Source organism: Pseudomassariella vexata (assembly GCF_002105095.1).
Source record: "Pseudomassariella vexata strain CBS 129021 chromosome Unknown BCR38scaffold_26, whole genome shotgun sequence".
Taxonomy (NCBI): Eukaryota; Fungi; Ascomycota; class Sordariomycetes; order Amphisphaeriales; family Pseudomassariaceae; genus Pseudomassariella; species Pseudomassariella vexata.
The window spans coordinates 333,283-348,514 of NW_024467981.1; the positions used below are offsets into that span (position 1 = coordinate 333,283).

At 50.0% G+C, this 15,232-nt stretch overlaps 3 protein-coding genes across 3 annotated transcripts; 2 read left to right on the plus strand and 1 right to left on the minus strand.

Moving 5' to 3' along the window:
- Positions 1–806: 806 nt before the first annotated feature.
- Positions 807–2,178, minus strand: BCR38DRAFT_356676 (uncharacterized protein; the record flags this gene model as incomplete). Its single annotated transcript, XM_040857037.1, has 3 exons — positions 807–1,074; positions 1,132–1,610; positions 1,663–2,178. The coding sequence occupies 3 exons, from the start codon at positions 2,176–2,178 to the stop codon at positions 807–809; spliced, it is 1,263 nt and encodes a 420-aa protein (XP_040709769.1).
- A 334-nt stretch (positions 2,179–2,512) lies between these two features.
- Positions 2,513–4,817, plus strand: BCR38DRAFT_452232 (Di-sulfide bridge nucleocytoplasmic transport domain-containing protein). The gene is made up of 3 exons (XM_040861511.1): positions 2,513–2,880; positions 2,959–3,917; positions 3,972–4,817. The coding sequence occupies exons 1-3, from the start codon at positions 2,772–2,774 to the stop codon at positions 4,326–4,328; spliced, it is 1,425 nt and encodes a 474-aa protein (XP_040709770.1). The 5' UTR covers positions 2,513–2,771; the 3' UTR covers positions 4,329–4,817.
- A 3,363-nt stretch (positions 4,818–8,180) lies between these two features.
- On the plus strand, positions 8,181–11,318 carry BCR38DRAFT_123938 (fungal-specific transcription factor domain-containing protein). The gene is made up of 5 exons (XM_040853495.1): positions 8,181–8,503; positions 8,557–9,692; positions 9,779–9,897; positions 9,956–10,205; positions 10,257–11,318. The coding sequence occupies exons 1-5, from the start codon at positions 8,306–8,308 to the stop codon at positions 11,176–11,178; spliced, it is 2,625 nt and encodes an 874-aa protein (XP_040709771.1). The 5' UTR covers positions 8,181–8,305; the 3' UTR covers positions 11,179–11,318.
- Positions 11,319–15,232: the final 3,914 nt, after the last annotated feature.

Below are 15,232 nucleotides of genomic sequence, written 5' to 3' on the forward strand. Positions count from 1 at the left end.
TTACGTACGAAGACGATGACGAACAAGTGGACAGATCAGGGGGAAACAGAAGAACATACGATGGTGACGAAGTAATCTACTTATTTCTCAAATGTCGTATGGAACAGACTGGTATTACTAGGTTTGGCTCCGCCCTCTCCCTCCTTTTTCAATTTATTTTCTCATTCACATGTAGGATAAGACAATAAAGAAATAGCGGCGGGCGGTTGTGGAAAGGATAATGGAGTTAGTTTAGGAGATCAAGGCAAGAACCAAGAAGGTAGTTTGTCCAGGCGATCAAGGTACCATAATTTGGCTGCCATGTCCAGTCGTGGGCAAGGTGACATGCCTCCAGCTACAGCCGGTCTCACCACAATAAGGCGTCAAGTGGTTGGGTACCATATACGTATGACGGTGAACCAAGAACCATGATCCTTCGCTTTTTTTATACCGACACAGTTGATAAATTAGGTTTGAAAATTGGACCCAGCTCGATATTAAAGGTTGCAGAAACAATGGAAGACATGGAATTCTGCCAATGCTGCACCCAAGTTCTCAATTAAAATTCACCGCAAAGAAATGAGGCGAAGACCATGGATTCTCAACCGGAATGAGAATACTCGCGGAATCCATGACCTGTCTCTTCCTGAGGGCCAGCTATGACCAAATGCATCTCGAGGCCCCGCGAATTGGGTCATGTACGAGGATTTCCCTATCATACACCGTAGCGTCCGGAAGGCAGATCCACCCCTCTTCACGCTCAATGACCAAACGCCCAACGCCACAGCCTCCATACTGATGAATGCCTAAAATCAGCGATGATGTCTCTAAGCCTTCTTCTTTCCCTTCTGGGTCATCTTGCGGAAAGCCTCATGGCCGGTGGCGCCAATGGGCCGGTGATCGGGCCCGCGGGTCGGGTCGAATGTACTCTTCGGCGCGATACTGTAGCTCGACGGCAGTCCCTCTACGCGGGCACGGTTGCTGACAATCTTGGGAGCCAAGATGCGAGCGCGCTCAATGTCTTGCTGGGACGCCGCCGGACGTTGGGTGAGTGTAAGTTGTGAAGAACCAGCAGCTTGGCGGAGTTTCGCTGCTCTATTTCGAGGTTAGCACGTTGTTGGAAGAAGGATCAGGGCAGCAACGGTAACGTACTGGTAATCAAAATCACGCGTCTCTACGTGGCGCTTCTTGTAGTCATCGGTCCGGCGGAGGATTGGCCTGCTCCATTCGCCCAACAGTCGCTCAGCCATGCGTTTGATACCCACCTCGGGCCTCTTGCTCTTGGTGTAGAACAGCACAACCTTGCCGATGCCACTCGCGCGCAGCGTCTCCTTCTCAATGGGCAGCCGACTCAGTGCTGTGAATATGTCGCGCTGGATATTGTATGCCGGCATGGAGCCGTCGTTGAGCGGCTCGAGGAAGAATTTGACGTGCTGGAGGAAGTTGGCGTCAGGGTCCACGACAGCGGCTTGGTGGTTGTTGCGGTTCAAGAGGGCCATGACTTCGGGAAGTAGCTTCAACTTGTGGATGGCGGGCTGGCCGGATTCACGGGCACCATTGTCGGCTCGGCAAGCCATTTCCATGCGCATCTTCAGATCGGCAATTTGCTCGTCGAGTTCTTCCTCGAGATCCTGGGTATAATGTCAGTATAAAGTTCGACAATCCGACGGAAGACGAACATACCACGTCGTCCTTTTTATTGCGCCTCTTGCCCGGCTTCTTGGTCTCTTTTCTTGATGCTCTCTCGATCGCTCGTCTTCGTCTCTCCTCGGGGGTCAGGTTCTCTTCGTTCTCTGGCTCGGGCGAGGGTTTGCGACTGTCAAGAGCAGACTTGCGAACCCTCTTGCCAGTCAGAATCTCTCCGTCAGCGCCATCATTGTCATCGTCCCGGTCGCGCGTGCGTTTCTTGTCACGCCTGCCCTCCTTGGGCTTCTTGACTGCCTGGCCCTTGCGCCTTCCTGCCTTGAGTGTACGGGCCACGTCCTCATCAATCTCGACAGGCTTCTCCTCGATTCGCGCGGCTGTAGGGTCGTAATCATCGAACTGGTCCTCGTCGATTTCGGATAGGGCATCCGAGTCCTTGTCTGAATCATCGGCCGCTGCTACATCGTAGTCTCCAAGATCCTTCGGTCTGTCGTTCACGTCCTCCTCGTGGAGAGTTTGCGGCGGCGAGCCAGCGGTTGAGTCGATGTCCGACATGGCAATTGCGTATGGGAGATTCTGGGAGGATGACCAATGGAGGGAGGGAGCCTGAAGGAATGCGCAGGCAGGTGGGAGACGACGCAAGCTGTCCAGTTCAGGATGTTCGCGAAAGAATGGATCGCACAAAGAAAGCTTCCTGGTGTGTGAACCCCCGGCTGCTGTCTAATGCCGATACGTAAATGGAAAGAGGAAGGGCTACGATCGGACGGAGTGCAGTTGATGGTGGTTGGTTGGCCTAAGAAATGTTGCGGTGGACCCTGGCCTTGGAACAATCGATAAAATCCCAAGCTTCAAGCAAAACGGCCCAAGCTCATTTCAGCCTCACCGGCAACCTCCACTAGAACCAGAATTTGCCCCCAAGCAGCATCCACTGCACGGGAGAAGGAGCGCGATTGCAGGTGGCGTGGCGTACTTGATTGTTTACTGTGGCTTAGCGTTGACCCGGCTTTGCAATTGAAGCTCTCAAAAAGCTGGAAAGTGCCAGCTGCATCACCGCCTGTGCGCTCCACCACCCCAACTCCATCATCAACCTCGCTGTCATTCCTCGTTTGCTACTCTGGAGTGCAGAATTGGGTCCAGCGCAGGAAAAAATGGAGAAACGTACACACGAATCTCCCATGGAGTGGGAATATCAAACTCAAGGTCCTATGGATCCCACCAGTCCCTTTGTCACATCTACGAGGAAGGCGCAACAGAATAGTGAGTGACCCGCGTCTGCGTTTCTGTCCAACCCTATGTTGCTGGCTCTTTGAGCAAACTCTGACTGCTCGTACACAGTCGGCGTATTTGGCTCACAGTTAGGCACCTTTGGCCAAAGCTCATTCAGCCGCACGCAGAGCAGTCCTTATAAACCTTTATCTGCCACACCAGGGCATAGCTCCTTCGCATCCAACCCGCAACTTCAAAGAACGGCCACCGCCCCTGCCTTCCGCAACAGTGCCTTCACAACTCCCCGCAAGCCTTTGGATCACGACGTCTTCTCCGAAGTCTCGGCCGCCGAGTCTAGTCCAGCCGCGACCGACGGGTCCGACTGTCCCGACACACCCGAGATGGAGAACTCGCGCAGCTTTGGCCAGATGGCCATTACCCCTGCACGAAACAGGGCGCTGCTTAGCAAGAAGGCGTCGGGCAAGGGGGAGATACCAAGGGTCGTGTTCAATACAAGGGACAAGGTGCGCAAGCGGAAGAGGCGTCAAGAAGACAAGGACATCGGCAGCTATCGTTTGCCCTACAAACAAGCTGATGAGTGGGACGAAAGCGAGGGCGCGGACTCGGACGACAGCGCATTTCGACCCAATGATCCGTCTCCGAACAAGACTAGCCGAGCACGCGGCAAGAAGGGTTGGTTCACCAACTTCCTGTCTACAATCCAGAAGCACCCCTATGCGCCCGCCATTCTTGGCTACTGGCTGCAACTCGCTTTCAACCTCGTGATTGTAGGAATCGTTACCTGGGTTATGTGGATCATAATCAGCGGCTTCAAAGACGATTTTTGGGCAGCAAGGCAAGAGCTTCGTGCCGGCGTCGTGGAGGAAATGGCCAAGTGCGCCAAGGACTACGCCGAGAACCGCTGCGCGCCCAAAGAGCAGCGATTGCCGGCCATGAATCTCATGTGTGAGGAGTGGGAATCCTGCATGAACCAAGATCCTGACAAGGTCCGCCGAGTCCAGCTTGGGGCCAAGAATATCGTCGAGATTATCAATGAGATTTTTGAGACGATGCATTGGAAGACTCTGGTAAGTCACTACGATATGATGCCCGCCTCCACTGATCAAAAGTAACCGATTCAGGCCGTATTCTTCCTCCTCTTCGCCATGCTATGCTTCAGTGGCGCCTCGTTATTCAAAAGCACCCCCGGTAACTTCACCACGGTGCCCCACCAGCCTCAACACTCGCAGACCGCCAATGTTCACATGTTGGCTCAATCACAGCAACAGCAAGGGCAGTACTACAGCATGATGCCCATGACCCCACGCCACTTCAAGGGTGGCCTGCTGCGAAACAATGATGAGACCCCCGACACCGATGCGTCACCTAGTGGTTTCAGGATGCTCCCACCGCCGTCGTTTAGGAGAAACCGAAGTCCTAGCAAAGAAGAAAGAGCTCGCAGTCCGACTAAGAGTCGGAGCCCAACAAAGAGGTATTAGGGCAACAATGAAGTTGGTCGTTTGTCGAAAAAAAGGATAAGCCAGAGCCCAGCAGTGGTCGGCAAGCATTGTGGTCATGGTATATGGCATGTTTCGTTTTGGGCGAGTAATATGTTGAAGGCTGCAGAAAATTTCAGTGACTTGCATTGCATCAAGGCATGGGTGGCGTTTTGTTCAATGGAAACATATCCGGGCAAATACGTAGAATAGCGATAATAGTGTATCCCCAGCTGGTTGGCTGAGATTTACGATGACACTACCGTTGGAGACGCAACCACCACCCAAACCGCCCAGCGGAAAACTGTGTTAGTGAAAATCGGCAGGCTGACTCCAACGGTGGTTCGCAGGCATGCTTGTTTTATTTTATTTTAGGGTAACGGCTGCGTGGCGTAGGATTTGCCTCTCAACTGGCCTTTCCATTCACATTCTACGGACTAGTAGTATTGTCCTATTGATTTGTATATCATGAAATTCGCCCATGTTTACCAGTCTTTACAAGTAATTTGTACAATATGAAGACTGCCAAATATATCCTGCTCAATCCTCAATAACCCCCAAGAGTCCAATACGATAAGTTCGGGATGGATATGGGATGCTGGATCACAACAAGTTCCATTTTAAATGTGGATGTGGTGGGTATTCCACAACTCGTGGCTCACTATGACCATGTTCGTGCGATTGCATATCCACTGACGTTGTGTTGCCGTCTCCATGTTCAGTCCGAATTCCTCGCTAACTACAGCAACATCTACGTTTGCATTCGAATCCGAACACCCCTAAGACCATTGGAGCATAATTTAAAGGTTGGAGACCAAGGGCCCGTATTCTTGTTACTATTCAACTACTACTTGAGTGCAGGTCGCCATCTGGGTTTATTTCCGTCCTTAAACAGGTAAGCATAGCTCTTTATAGAAGAGGCCGCAAGCAACAGACAGGACTCTTCAGTCATTTTCCCGTGCCCTTCTGCCAAGTGTTGGGATCAGCCAGGCCTATGCAGTTTTCACGATACTGTATTACGATATTTCGAATCCGGAGTCAAACGACAGCTAATTCTGCTTCTTATGAGGCCGCAGTGACGTAGAGTGTGTTGATCACGTACCGTCACGGGAGATAATATGTCTCTGAAATAGGGCGTCCACATTATGCTATCACGTTGGGGAATCGTGGAGAAAACTTCGCATCGCAGGGCGTAAATCAATGCCAGTCGTTCGGCTGATTCTCCCAAACGCATATAATTACCTATACTCTTAGCACCAACCGCTAGCAAGATACTAGTACAGGATTCAAGAATTTACTTCTTCAGGACTGTGTGAATCTACGCTTCTGCGATAATTCAAATTTTATTACGATATGAACCTTGACTAATATGGATTGGCACAGCTAATCACAGCGTTCCCCGCTAATGTCTCGCTGCTTGAACATTAACGACTAAGTCGACGTACTTATTAGTTCCAGGCAACATAATCACACTCATTCGCTGCTAATAAGCATGTGAAGAAGGCTAAGCCTCTAGTACGGTTAGTGTAGTAGTAAAAGACTTAGGAAAGGGGCTTGTTGGGTTACAGCCACTGTACAAGCCACACACATAGTCACATAGGAGGAATGATTATCCCTCCCGACATAAGGTCACACCAGCAGTCAATCGACTGCAATCAATCACTTGAATCCCTATCCTATTGGTCAGATACACGTGTAATAGGACAGGGCTTTAAGCTCCGCTCCTTAAGAGCGGAATTAACCGTGGACATCAGCGGAGATCGTAGAAGTAAGCATGCGGGTACTATTTTAAGGTTTAGGAGTGATCCTCTTAGAAGATGTGACGGGCTCACTGCGAAACTATACAGCTCAACATGGCCAAATACTGTTAATTATCTAACTGAGGAGGAAAGTAAAATAAGCGAGTTTTCCGAGAACGCAAACTATGTTTTATATGCCCTCGATGGTTCCTTTGTTGGATCCGGACGCAAGGTTCTTGCAGCTCCGGATCCCATTTCAGGCACAGCCTGTCACAGAAGAGGTGTGACGACTGACACATGGACGATAAGCAGGGACATCCTGACATGGCCTGCCCTGATCTGGACGAGCGCGTTCCCCTTATAATAGGAGAACGGCCAGACATACTTGTAACCCTTTCCTTCTCTTTCTTCCCTAGTTTAGTATTCAACAATAGAGATGCACTGATATGCAACCTTGATTCGTACCTACGTGCCTCTGCCTCGTTACAAGAGGGAGAATACAACGCCTACTATATATAGAGATACTAGGTAGGGATACCCCAGGATATACTATCCTAGACATGAATTACGTATACTTTTAACCCTTTCTCTTTCTTTTTTATTTTAGTATTATATAATTGAGATTATGTAGTATCTAAACTCTAATTTATACTCGTAGTATCTCTACCTTGTTATAAGCTAAACTTGAGAAATACCAAATAGCAGTAAAATAAATACGTAGAATTAATAAACATAATCATCTAAGAATATTCCAAATATTGAACTATAGAAGATGAGTATAAGAAGCTACAGCGGAAGGCAGGGCCAACTATCCTAGCAGTAGCACAGGCGCCGCACCGACCACATAACAGTGACATAGTATCTAAGCAGCGTGTCGCTTAAGTGAAAGCGTATCCTTTTGTAACGAGGATACCACACGTCTCACAATATAATAGTCAGGTAGTGCAAAGGGTAGCTAGAAGTAGGCCAGTGTATAGGTGCGTATATTGCAAGACTGATTCTTGAAGAATCTAAACTAGGTGCGAGCGTCTCGAGTTCTCCTCTTAAGCTGGGCGGTTCCGGGGTTCTACCGGATCGGGGGCGAATCCCTCCCGACTCAGCTGACAAGCTGAGACCGGCCCGCCACAACGGCTCTTTCCTTACACCTTTCTAATGTTAGCGGACTGCATGCTTATATTTGCAGAGTTACTTGTGGATTTTAAGGGTGGAATAGGCTAACATGGAAACGAGCAAGAGTTTCAATGTGTGTACTTGACTCTAGAATACCTAATGATAATTACTAGTTGAAACATCCACGAATTCGATTACGAGACACCGGCTATGGCGAGTTGCCAATGTGGTTGCAATTCGTCTATGATTCGCTGGTGAGCCGTCCAGTCTAAAGGGGGTTTGAAGAGTTCCTTCACAGCTTGCCCACTCAAGTCGGGTGCTTCACAGGTACCAGCGGGAAGCCGGATACTCGCCCGTCCACTAGCGCTGGAGTCGCCTGTTTCTTCCCCAGGTCCCGCTTTTGACGTCACCACAGATCAAAAATATCGAGCTGAGTTCTAGATTTTTAGATATTAGTACTGTAAGAGATTGTGTGCGTCGAAACGCATCACATGAAGTCTGTAGTGTAGCAGAATTTCCATGGAAGCATCATGGCAATAGTCATTCAAACGCCCCCGTGCATGCGACGATGCTGAGCATAGGAATGGAAGCCACGAGATGAAGCTCTAGGTTCTCAAGGGGAGTAAAAGGTCCATAGTGCGGGCGTTAACCAGTGGACTTTACAGGGATTACCGCACTCTCAAGCGCTGAAAGCTGTTCGGCAAATCAAAACAGAGGGAGCTTTTGTGGCACGGGAGCTTTGACGGGGAAGTTGCCTCTGCCCTCCAGACTCTACTAAATCCTTGTTCGAACGACATTCCTGCCGACGACCAGCTGCGCGCCCTGTCGCAATTTTTGTCTGCAGTCTTCGCATTCATTGTTTCTTACTGGAATATTCATAGATCTACAACACCGAAATTTCTACTAAGCATAACGCCTCACATGACGCCCTGCCCAACACCAATCGTGAGAAGTTCGGAACCAGCGCATGCGCGAGTCTGAATTCGACTTGAGCACGACATCAAGACTCCTGAAGTCACATCGATTGCGATAAAAGAGTGTGATTCCAGAAGATCCCCCCCTACTGCGACAGCGACGAATGCCTAGACACTGCGACGCCGACCAGTTGAGCATGTCCGCCACATACAGCTGATGCCGCCGATTGCACCAATGGAGGAGGAGACCAAGGAGCGCCGCTCCCAGAGTGGTCCCGAGTCGTCCTCAACGTCGGAGAAGCACCCAGCTCCCACCAACAATGCGACAGGGTCCGACGCCGCCAACAAGAGAAGACGAGGGCTCGGCGTCGTCACGCCCAACGCCTGCACCGAATGTCGCAAAAAGCGTGCGAAGGTTCGTGGCCATTGTCGGTCTTCGGCACCCTGGCACAAGCTTACACTCTACAGTGCGATGGCAAGAAGCCCTGCGCGAGGTGCAAATCACAAAAGGATGTTGAATGCATCTACGAAGTGCCGGTACGCCAGTCCAAGGAGCACCTGCGCCACGAGATCGAGACACTGCGCCGGCAACAGCGCCAGAGTGATCATGTCCTGTCTGCACTCGTCCAGACGCAACTGAGCGAGGACATTTTGGGGAGACTGCGCGATGGCCAGACGGTTGATAGTATTTCGGATTGGCTCGGCAGCAATCTTCCCGCGGGTGGTACCACCTCGTCCATCCTGGCGCAACCCACCTCGGCAACAAGCACGACACTCTCTCCCACTTTGGCCTTCGGCGCCGGCTTGGGCCCTGGTGGATATGCCCCGATGGGCTCCATGGGCCACCCAGCACAAACTCAACATCAACAGCAGCAGCCACAAGGAGGCGGCGGCGTGGATCAGAACAGCCCATGGAATTTCTCCACTCAAAGCCATACCGTATCCACCAGAAGCGAATCCCACCCAGATGCCATGCAATGGATTTCTGACGTACCACCGCAAAGCCGAGTCGGGACCTGGATCCAGGACCAGTCCACCGAAGGTGCGCGCTATCGAGGGCTAGATCAGATACTCGCCTCGCTCGACTCACCCGATATGAAGGTTCCCGCCGGTACATGGACCAACGTCACCGGAGATGCCAGCTTGGTGCAGCATCTGTTGGCACTCTACTTCTGCTGGGAATATCCGACCTTTGCCTCTCTCAGCAAAGAACACTTCCTCAAAGACTTCCTCGACGGCCGGCATAGATACTGCTCCCCGATCCTGGTGAACGCCATGCTGGCACTTGGCTGCAGATTCTCGAGCCAGCCCAACACCCGCGCCAACCCTGACGACCCTTACACATCAGGCGACCACTTCTTCAAAGAGGCTCTCCGGTTGCTCTATCGGGAGACCAACCATCACACATTGACCACCATCCAGGCTCTCGGCATCATGTCGATAAGGGAAGCTAGCTGTGGAAGAGACTCGGAGAGTTGGTATTATGCGGGCCAAAGTGTACGCATGGCAATTGAGATGGGCCTCCACATGATCCACGACGACGACGACGAAGACGAATTGGCCGTTCAAGCCGCTACATTTTGGGGGGCTTTTGCCCTTGACCAGTAAGCAAACCCATCATGAAGTCCTCCAATCCAATGTTTAACGTGCGATGTGTAAAATGCAACGCAAATCGGCTGACACGGCCTAGCGCTTGGTCTCTGGCAACGGGCTCACTCCCTCAATGTTCCTGCTTCCCTCGTCTCCCGCCCAAGCCGGCCATAATTGACGACGTAGAAGCAAGTTTATGGATACCGTACACGGACGACGGTGAGTTCAGTGCCGATTCTATCGAGGGTGACTTTTGGTTGTTGAGGTTTGACTTTAGGTTCTAACAACTTAGGCGCGCCTCTGCAACGGTCTTTCGAACAGCCTTCGAACGTGCGTTCGGTGTATAAGTGTTTCTGCGAGTTGAGCGAACTAGTTCACCAATCACTTTATGTCCTCCACTCACCTGGCAGGCCCGTCACGAGCCGCGATCTTCTTAATATCTACACACAGTATCTTAATTGGTACGACAGAATACCCGAAGTTCTGCGGCTCGGACACAATTTCACTCCTGCCGTGCTGTTTGCCCAGTATGTTTTCGTCCGGAAGTGATTGGCTTAGCCCAAACTAACCGCTTCTAGCATGTATTACCATTTCGCCATCCTTCTTCTCTTTCGCCCTTTCATCAAATTACGCATTGTGGGTTCCAGCATTATCCCTCGCGATGTCTGCTTGCAAGCTGCCGATGCCATGCAAGGCCTGCTGCGCTCTTACTCTCAACTATATACCCTTCGTCGGACACCGTCGTTCGTCCCGTATTTTGTCCTCACGTCGGCAATCATGCACCTCGCTGTGGGTGCACACACCTCGTCGGAGCAGCCAGGCTCGCCCGCTGCCACCTCAAATGCGTCAACCGCCAAGGTCGAGGACGCATCGACGTTACACGCACACCCTCATTCGTCGTCCGACATGAAAAAGGAATCTAGCTCGCCATCGAGCAACTCAACATCAAAACTGAGCCCCCGTGTGACCGAGGCCATCACTCAGGGGATCGCGGATTTGACTGAATTGGCACCTTGTCACCACTTCGCCGAACAAGCTTTGCACATCCTACGCTACCTGGCCAAAAAATGGCATATCCAAGTCAACATACCGCCCCCACACAACATACCAGCCAAGGACTTTGATGGTGACGAGTACGCAGCGTCGTCGACGAGCAGCCTCAACTTCTTCGTGCCAAATGTGCTAGTGGATGACTTTACCTGTGTCTGGGGAATTCGTAGCCAAGAAGGTGTGCCCGGTCCCGATGCGCAGAAGCAATCACAAACGAGGGGTGATGCGGCGAACCCACCTCAGCCTTCCGGCTTTGACGGCATGGAAGACGTCCAGGCACAAGGAGACACAGCAGAATTACCCAAGATGGAAGTCGTCACTGAGCAAGTACCAATGGTACACAAAGCCACAAGTATCGAGAATCCTCTATTCTGGCCCTTCCCCATGCAAGGCCGGCCTATGCTGCCTGCCGGTGAGCTTTTGGAAGAGGCTGGTTTCGCGATACTTTAAGTAGGGATTTCCTATAGTATTTCTTCAAGTTAGCCGTGACGTTTGTCAAGCCGCGATAACTGGCGGGCGGTTAAAACGCACACATGGTCGGGGTGTCATGCGTTAAAGACGAAGAGAAACCCAACAAACGAGGCCAAGGGCGCAAGAAAAATGACTTACTTTTGCGAATTGGGAGATTAAGGGATGGAAGCATTCGTCGGCACTTGGGGAGCATCTCAAACCTCTAAAATCGGAAGCATTTCTCGGACATGGATTTTGGCATACATGGCCGGTGTCAGTTCACGACGCAAAGTCGCAAGACCAATACAGCCACTTGGTATGGATTGGAATCACGACATAAGCACGGATTGGACTCGCCGTTACTAGACGTAGGATACGTTCGGAAGAAATATACCAGCAGCAGCCGCAGGGGTTTTTCATGAGGGACGAGGAATGAGCGAACGGACATATACCCCCAGTGACTGCACTATCATGAGCTATAGGAGGAGTTGAAATATAGATGACTTCTTTAAATAACTGCGAGGCTGAATAGGAACCGTAAAGCCAATGGGCGTTCAGCTCGTGAAGATATAAAGAGCAAACGCGAGACATCAAGTTAATATCATAGGCGGTTTGTTGGAAATATGGCCTACCGCTGTAACTACAAACCCGCTCCATCCTAGAAACTATCAATTCGAAACGTGACCATGAAACCATAGTCTCCGTTCCATGACATACCCCTGGAATAGTCCACTGTTATCAACCATGAAGGGTAAAGTTGAAACTGGTCAGCAGTTAGAAATCCGTGAGGCTAACCACAGACTCAACGGATTATGGAGTAATCAAGAGCGATGAGACTAAATGACAGAATAGAACCTAAAAGGCATCGGTTCAGATTAACTACCTTAAGTAAAGAATACGTCGTCTTAACAAGAAGGCTTGTTAGGCTTGAGATGTGTTGTCTTAGCCTCCGTTAAGGCCTGGATTCAAGGGAATTAACTGAGTCTATGATCAGCTCCAATGGAATATATTCCTGCAGGGGGCGAGTTACCAATGTCACCAAACCCCGTAGTGTATTATCTAATTCTCTATCTTAGCCTAAGACTTGAGCTCGTATTTGCATAGGATCGATATTACCTTAACACTACGGATAACGTAGTCCACGGTCCAATTGCACACTTCGGCAGATTTTCGTACGCTATCACTTTGACCTGCGGTTTTTCACCACATAACTATGGTTGGTTCTTGGAATGAAAGTGATATGATTCTAGCATTACATGCGCTTCAATCTGATCCAAAATTAAGTGTACGTCGCGCTGGTCAGATCTATAATGTACCTTTTAGAACCCTTGCGTATCGACGCGACGGTAAAACCGCTCGAGCGATTACGCGATCGCCAACGCAAAAGTTGACTCCTTCCGAAGAAGAGGCAATCGTACGACATATACCCGACCTAGATTCGCGAGCATTTCCTCCCCGATTGAGTGGTGTTGAAGATATGGCCAACCGATTACTTCGAAGTCGCGACGCGGGACGCGTCGGCGTCAACTGGGCCTCGAGCTTCGTAAGACGACAACCAGACCTCCGGACGCGTTTAAATCGAAGGATCGACTATCAGGGAGTCCTCTGCGAAGACCCCGACGCGTATCGCGCGTGGTTTGACCTGGTACGGAATACAATTGCGAAATACGCGATCCAGGAGGAGGATATCTACAATTTCGACGAGACCGGTTTTGTGATGGGCCAAATCTCGTCCGAAATGGTCGTGACGACTTCTGATCGGCGCGGAAGGCCTAGTGCAGCCCAGCAAGGAAATCGGGAATGGGTTACAGTTATTCAAGGCGTTGGGTCATCCGGTTATGCCCTCCCTCCGTGCATCATTTTCGCCGGCAAAACCCACCTCTCGTCATGGTACGAAAACAGCCCATTACCGCCTGATTGGGTTATCGCAGTTACTAAAAATGTGTTAGGCAACCTTGGTGGGCTTTGCCAAGACCACCAAGGTTACCACGTGACTTAGCCCTTCGGGACTAAGTCCAACCTTCGTGCTCCATAGGACTAGATAGAATGACAACAGGAATGTTAGATGAAGACAGTCCCCTGTAACATAGATTCGACTAGCATTGACCATGCCGGCACTGCGCCCGGCACGTCTCACGTGATGAGACTTTAAATTTCAATCAATCAATCAATCTAGATAGAATGTCATGCTTTTACAACCTCACAAATCTTTGACCACCTTTGCGTGTAACAATGGTAGCATCTCTTCTTCGACAAGGGACCTACTAATTTTTTCCCTGACGATCGTTGCGGTTGTCCAACGATCCAAAGGTGACGACAAAAGCAACCTACCCTACCAAAGCCCTGCCCGAGGTCACTCGGTTGAGTAAGCTTTGCTGGGGACCAAGGTAAACCGGCCTGGCAACCATCGAATTCTACACTCATCACAAATCGTACTGATCGCATCCATCGGTCTTTGCACTGTCACTGCAAAGATTGATCGAACCTTTCGGACTTTGCACTGTCACTGCAAAGCAGATTGTCGTGGTGTAGCCAAATCAATGACAAAGACGTCATCGCGAGCATTCTACACTCATCACAAATCGTACTGATCGCATCCATCGGTTTTTGCACTGTCACTGCAAAGACTGATCGAACCTTTCGGACTTTGCACTGTCACTGCAAAGCAGATTGTCGTGGTGTAGCCAAATCAACGACAAAGACGTCATCGCGAGCAAATTAATCAGCATTTAGACTTCATCCTCATAAACTTCCACCCCACGGCCTTTGGAACCTTGACTTGGTTCAACCACAAATTATCATACAAATTTTCAATCCATTTGCCTTACATCGTATGATGGGCGATTTCTACCATCAGTAAGTATTGTCAATGCCGGCATTCCCCATCGAGAACATCGAAAAAGTCGAATTGCCAACGAAAGCTGCCCGAACCGAAGAAAAAGGAAAAGACCAAAACGGCAAGGAAAGCAACACTGAAAGATATATAAGCGGCCGTGTGGTGACCAAAAGAGCAAGAGAAAACAACTACACCGCAGAAGCTTTTTTCTTCTTCACACAGCACAACTTTCCCTAAAAGTCGAACTGCCAAGCCACGAGGAACATTACAAAGCGACCCAGATCTATAAGGATGACGAAAAATCACAAAGATGGGGCCGCCGAGGCTCAGTTTCGAGAATCTACCTTAGCAACAAATACATCGCTACGACAAATTGGCAAAGAACATCACCTAAACTAGGTGGAATCTAGTGGCGATAATTACAACAGGAACCACACGAAGGAAAAAGCAAACGAAATAGAGGACGGATAGAGAACAGAGATGACATTGATATTTTCTTTGAAGGGGGCATTGTTAGGCAACCTTGGTGGGCTTTGCCAAGACCACCAAGGTTACCACATGACTTAGCCCTTCGGGACTAAGTCCAACCTTCGTGCTCCATAGGACTAGATAGAATGTCATGCTTTTACAACCTCACAAATCTTTGACCACCTTTGCGTGTAACATAACGCTACGAAGCGGAATTTGACCACGGTGGAAGAAGAGACGATTGTTCGACGTATAATTGAGCTAGATTCGCGAGTATTTCCTCCCCGCCTTCAAAACGTGATCGATATGGCTAATATACTCCGACGGGTACGCGACGCGCCACCCGTGGGCAAGAATTGGGTTTCAAATTTCGTTAACCGATAACCACTCCTCCGAACGCGTTTAAATCGTCGAATTGACTACCAGAGGGCATTTAACGAAGATCCTATCGTATATCGCGCGTGGTTTAAGCTTGTTGCCGATATAATAACGAAATACGGGATCACGCGGGAAGATATATATAACTTTGACGAGACAGGGTTTTTAATAGATATGATTATGACTGGAATGGTCATTACAAGTGCTAAACGAAAGGGTAGGCCTAGACAAGCCTAGCAGGGTGATAGGGAATAGGTTACCGTTATCCAACCCATCAATTCTCAAGGCTGGGCAGTACCTCCATTTATTATCTTCGCGGGGAAAATTCACCTTGCCTCCTGGTACCGCGACGCTGCCTTACCACGCGACTGG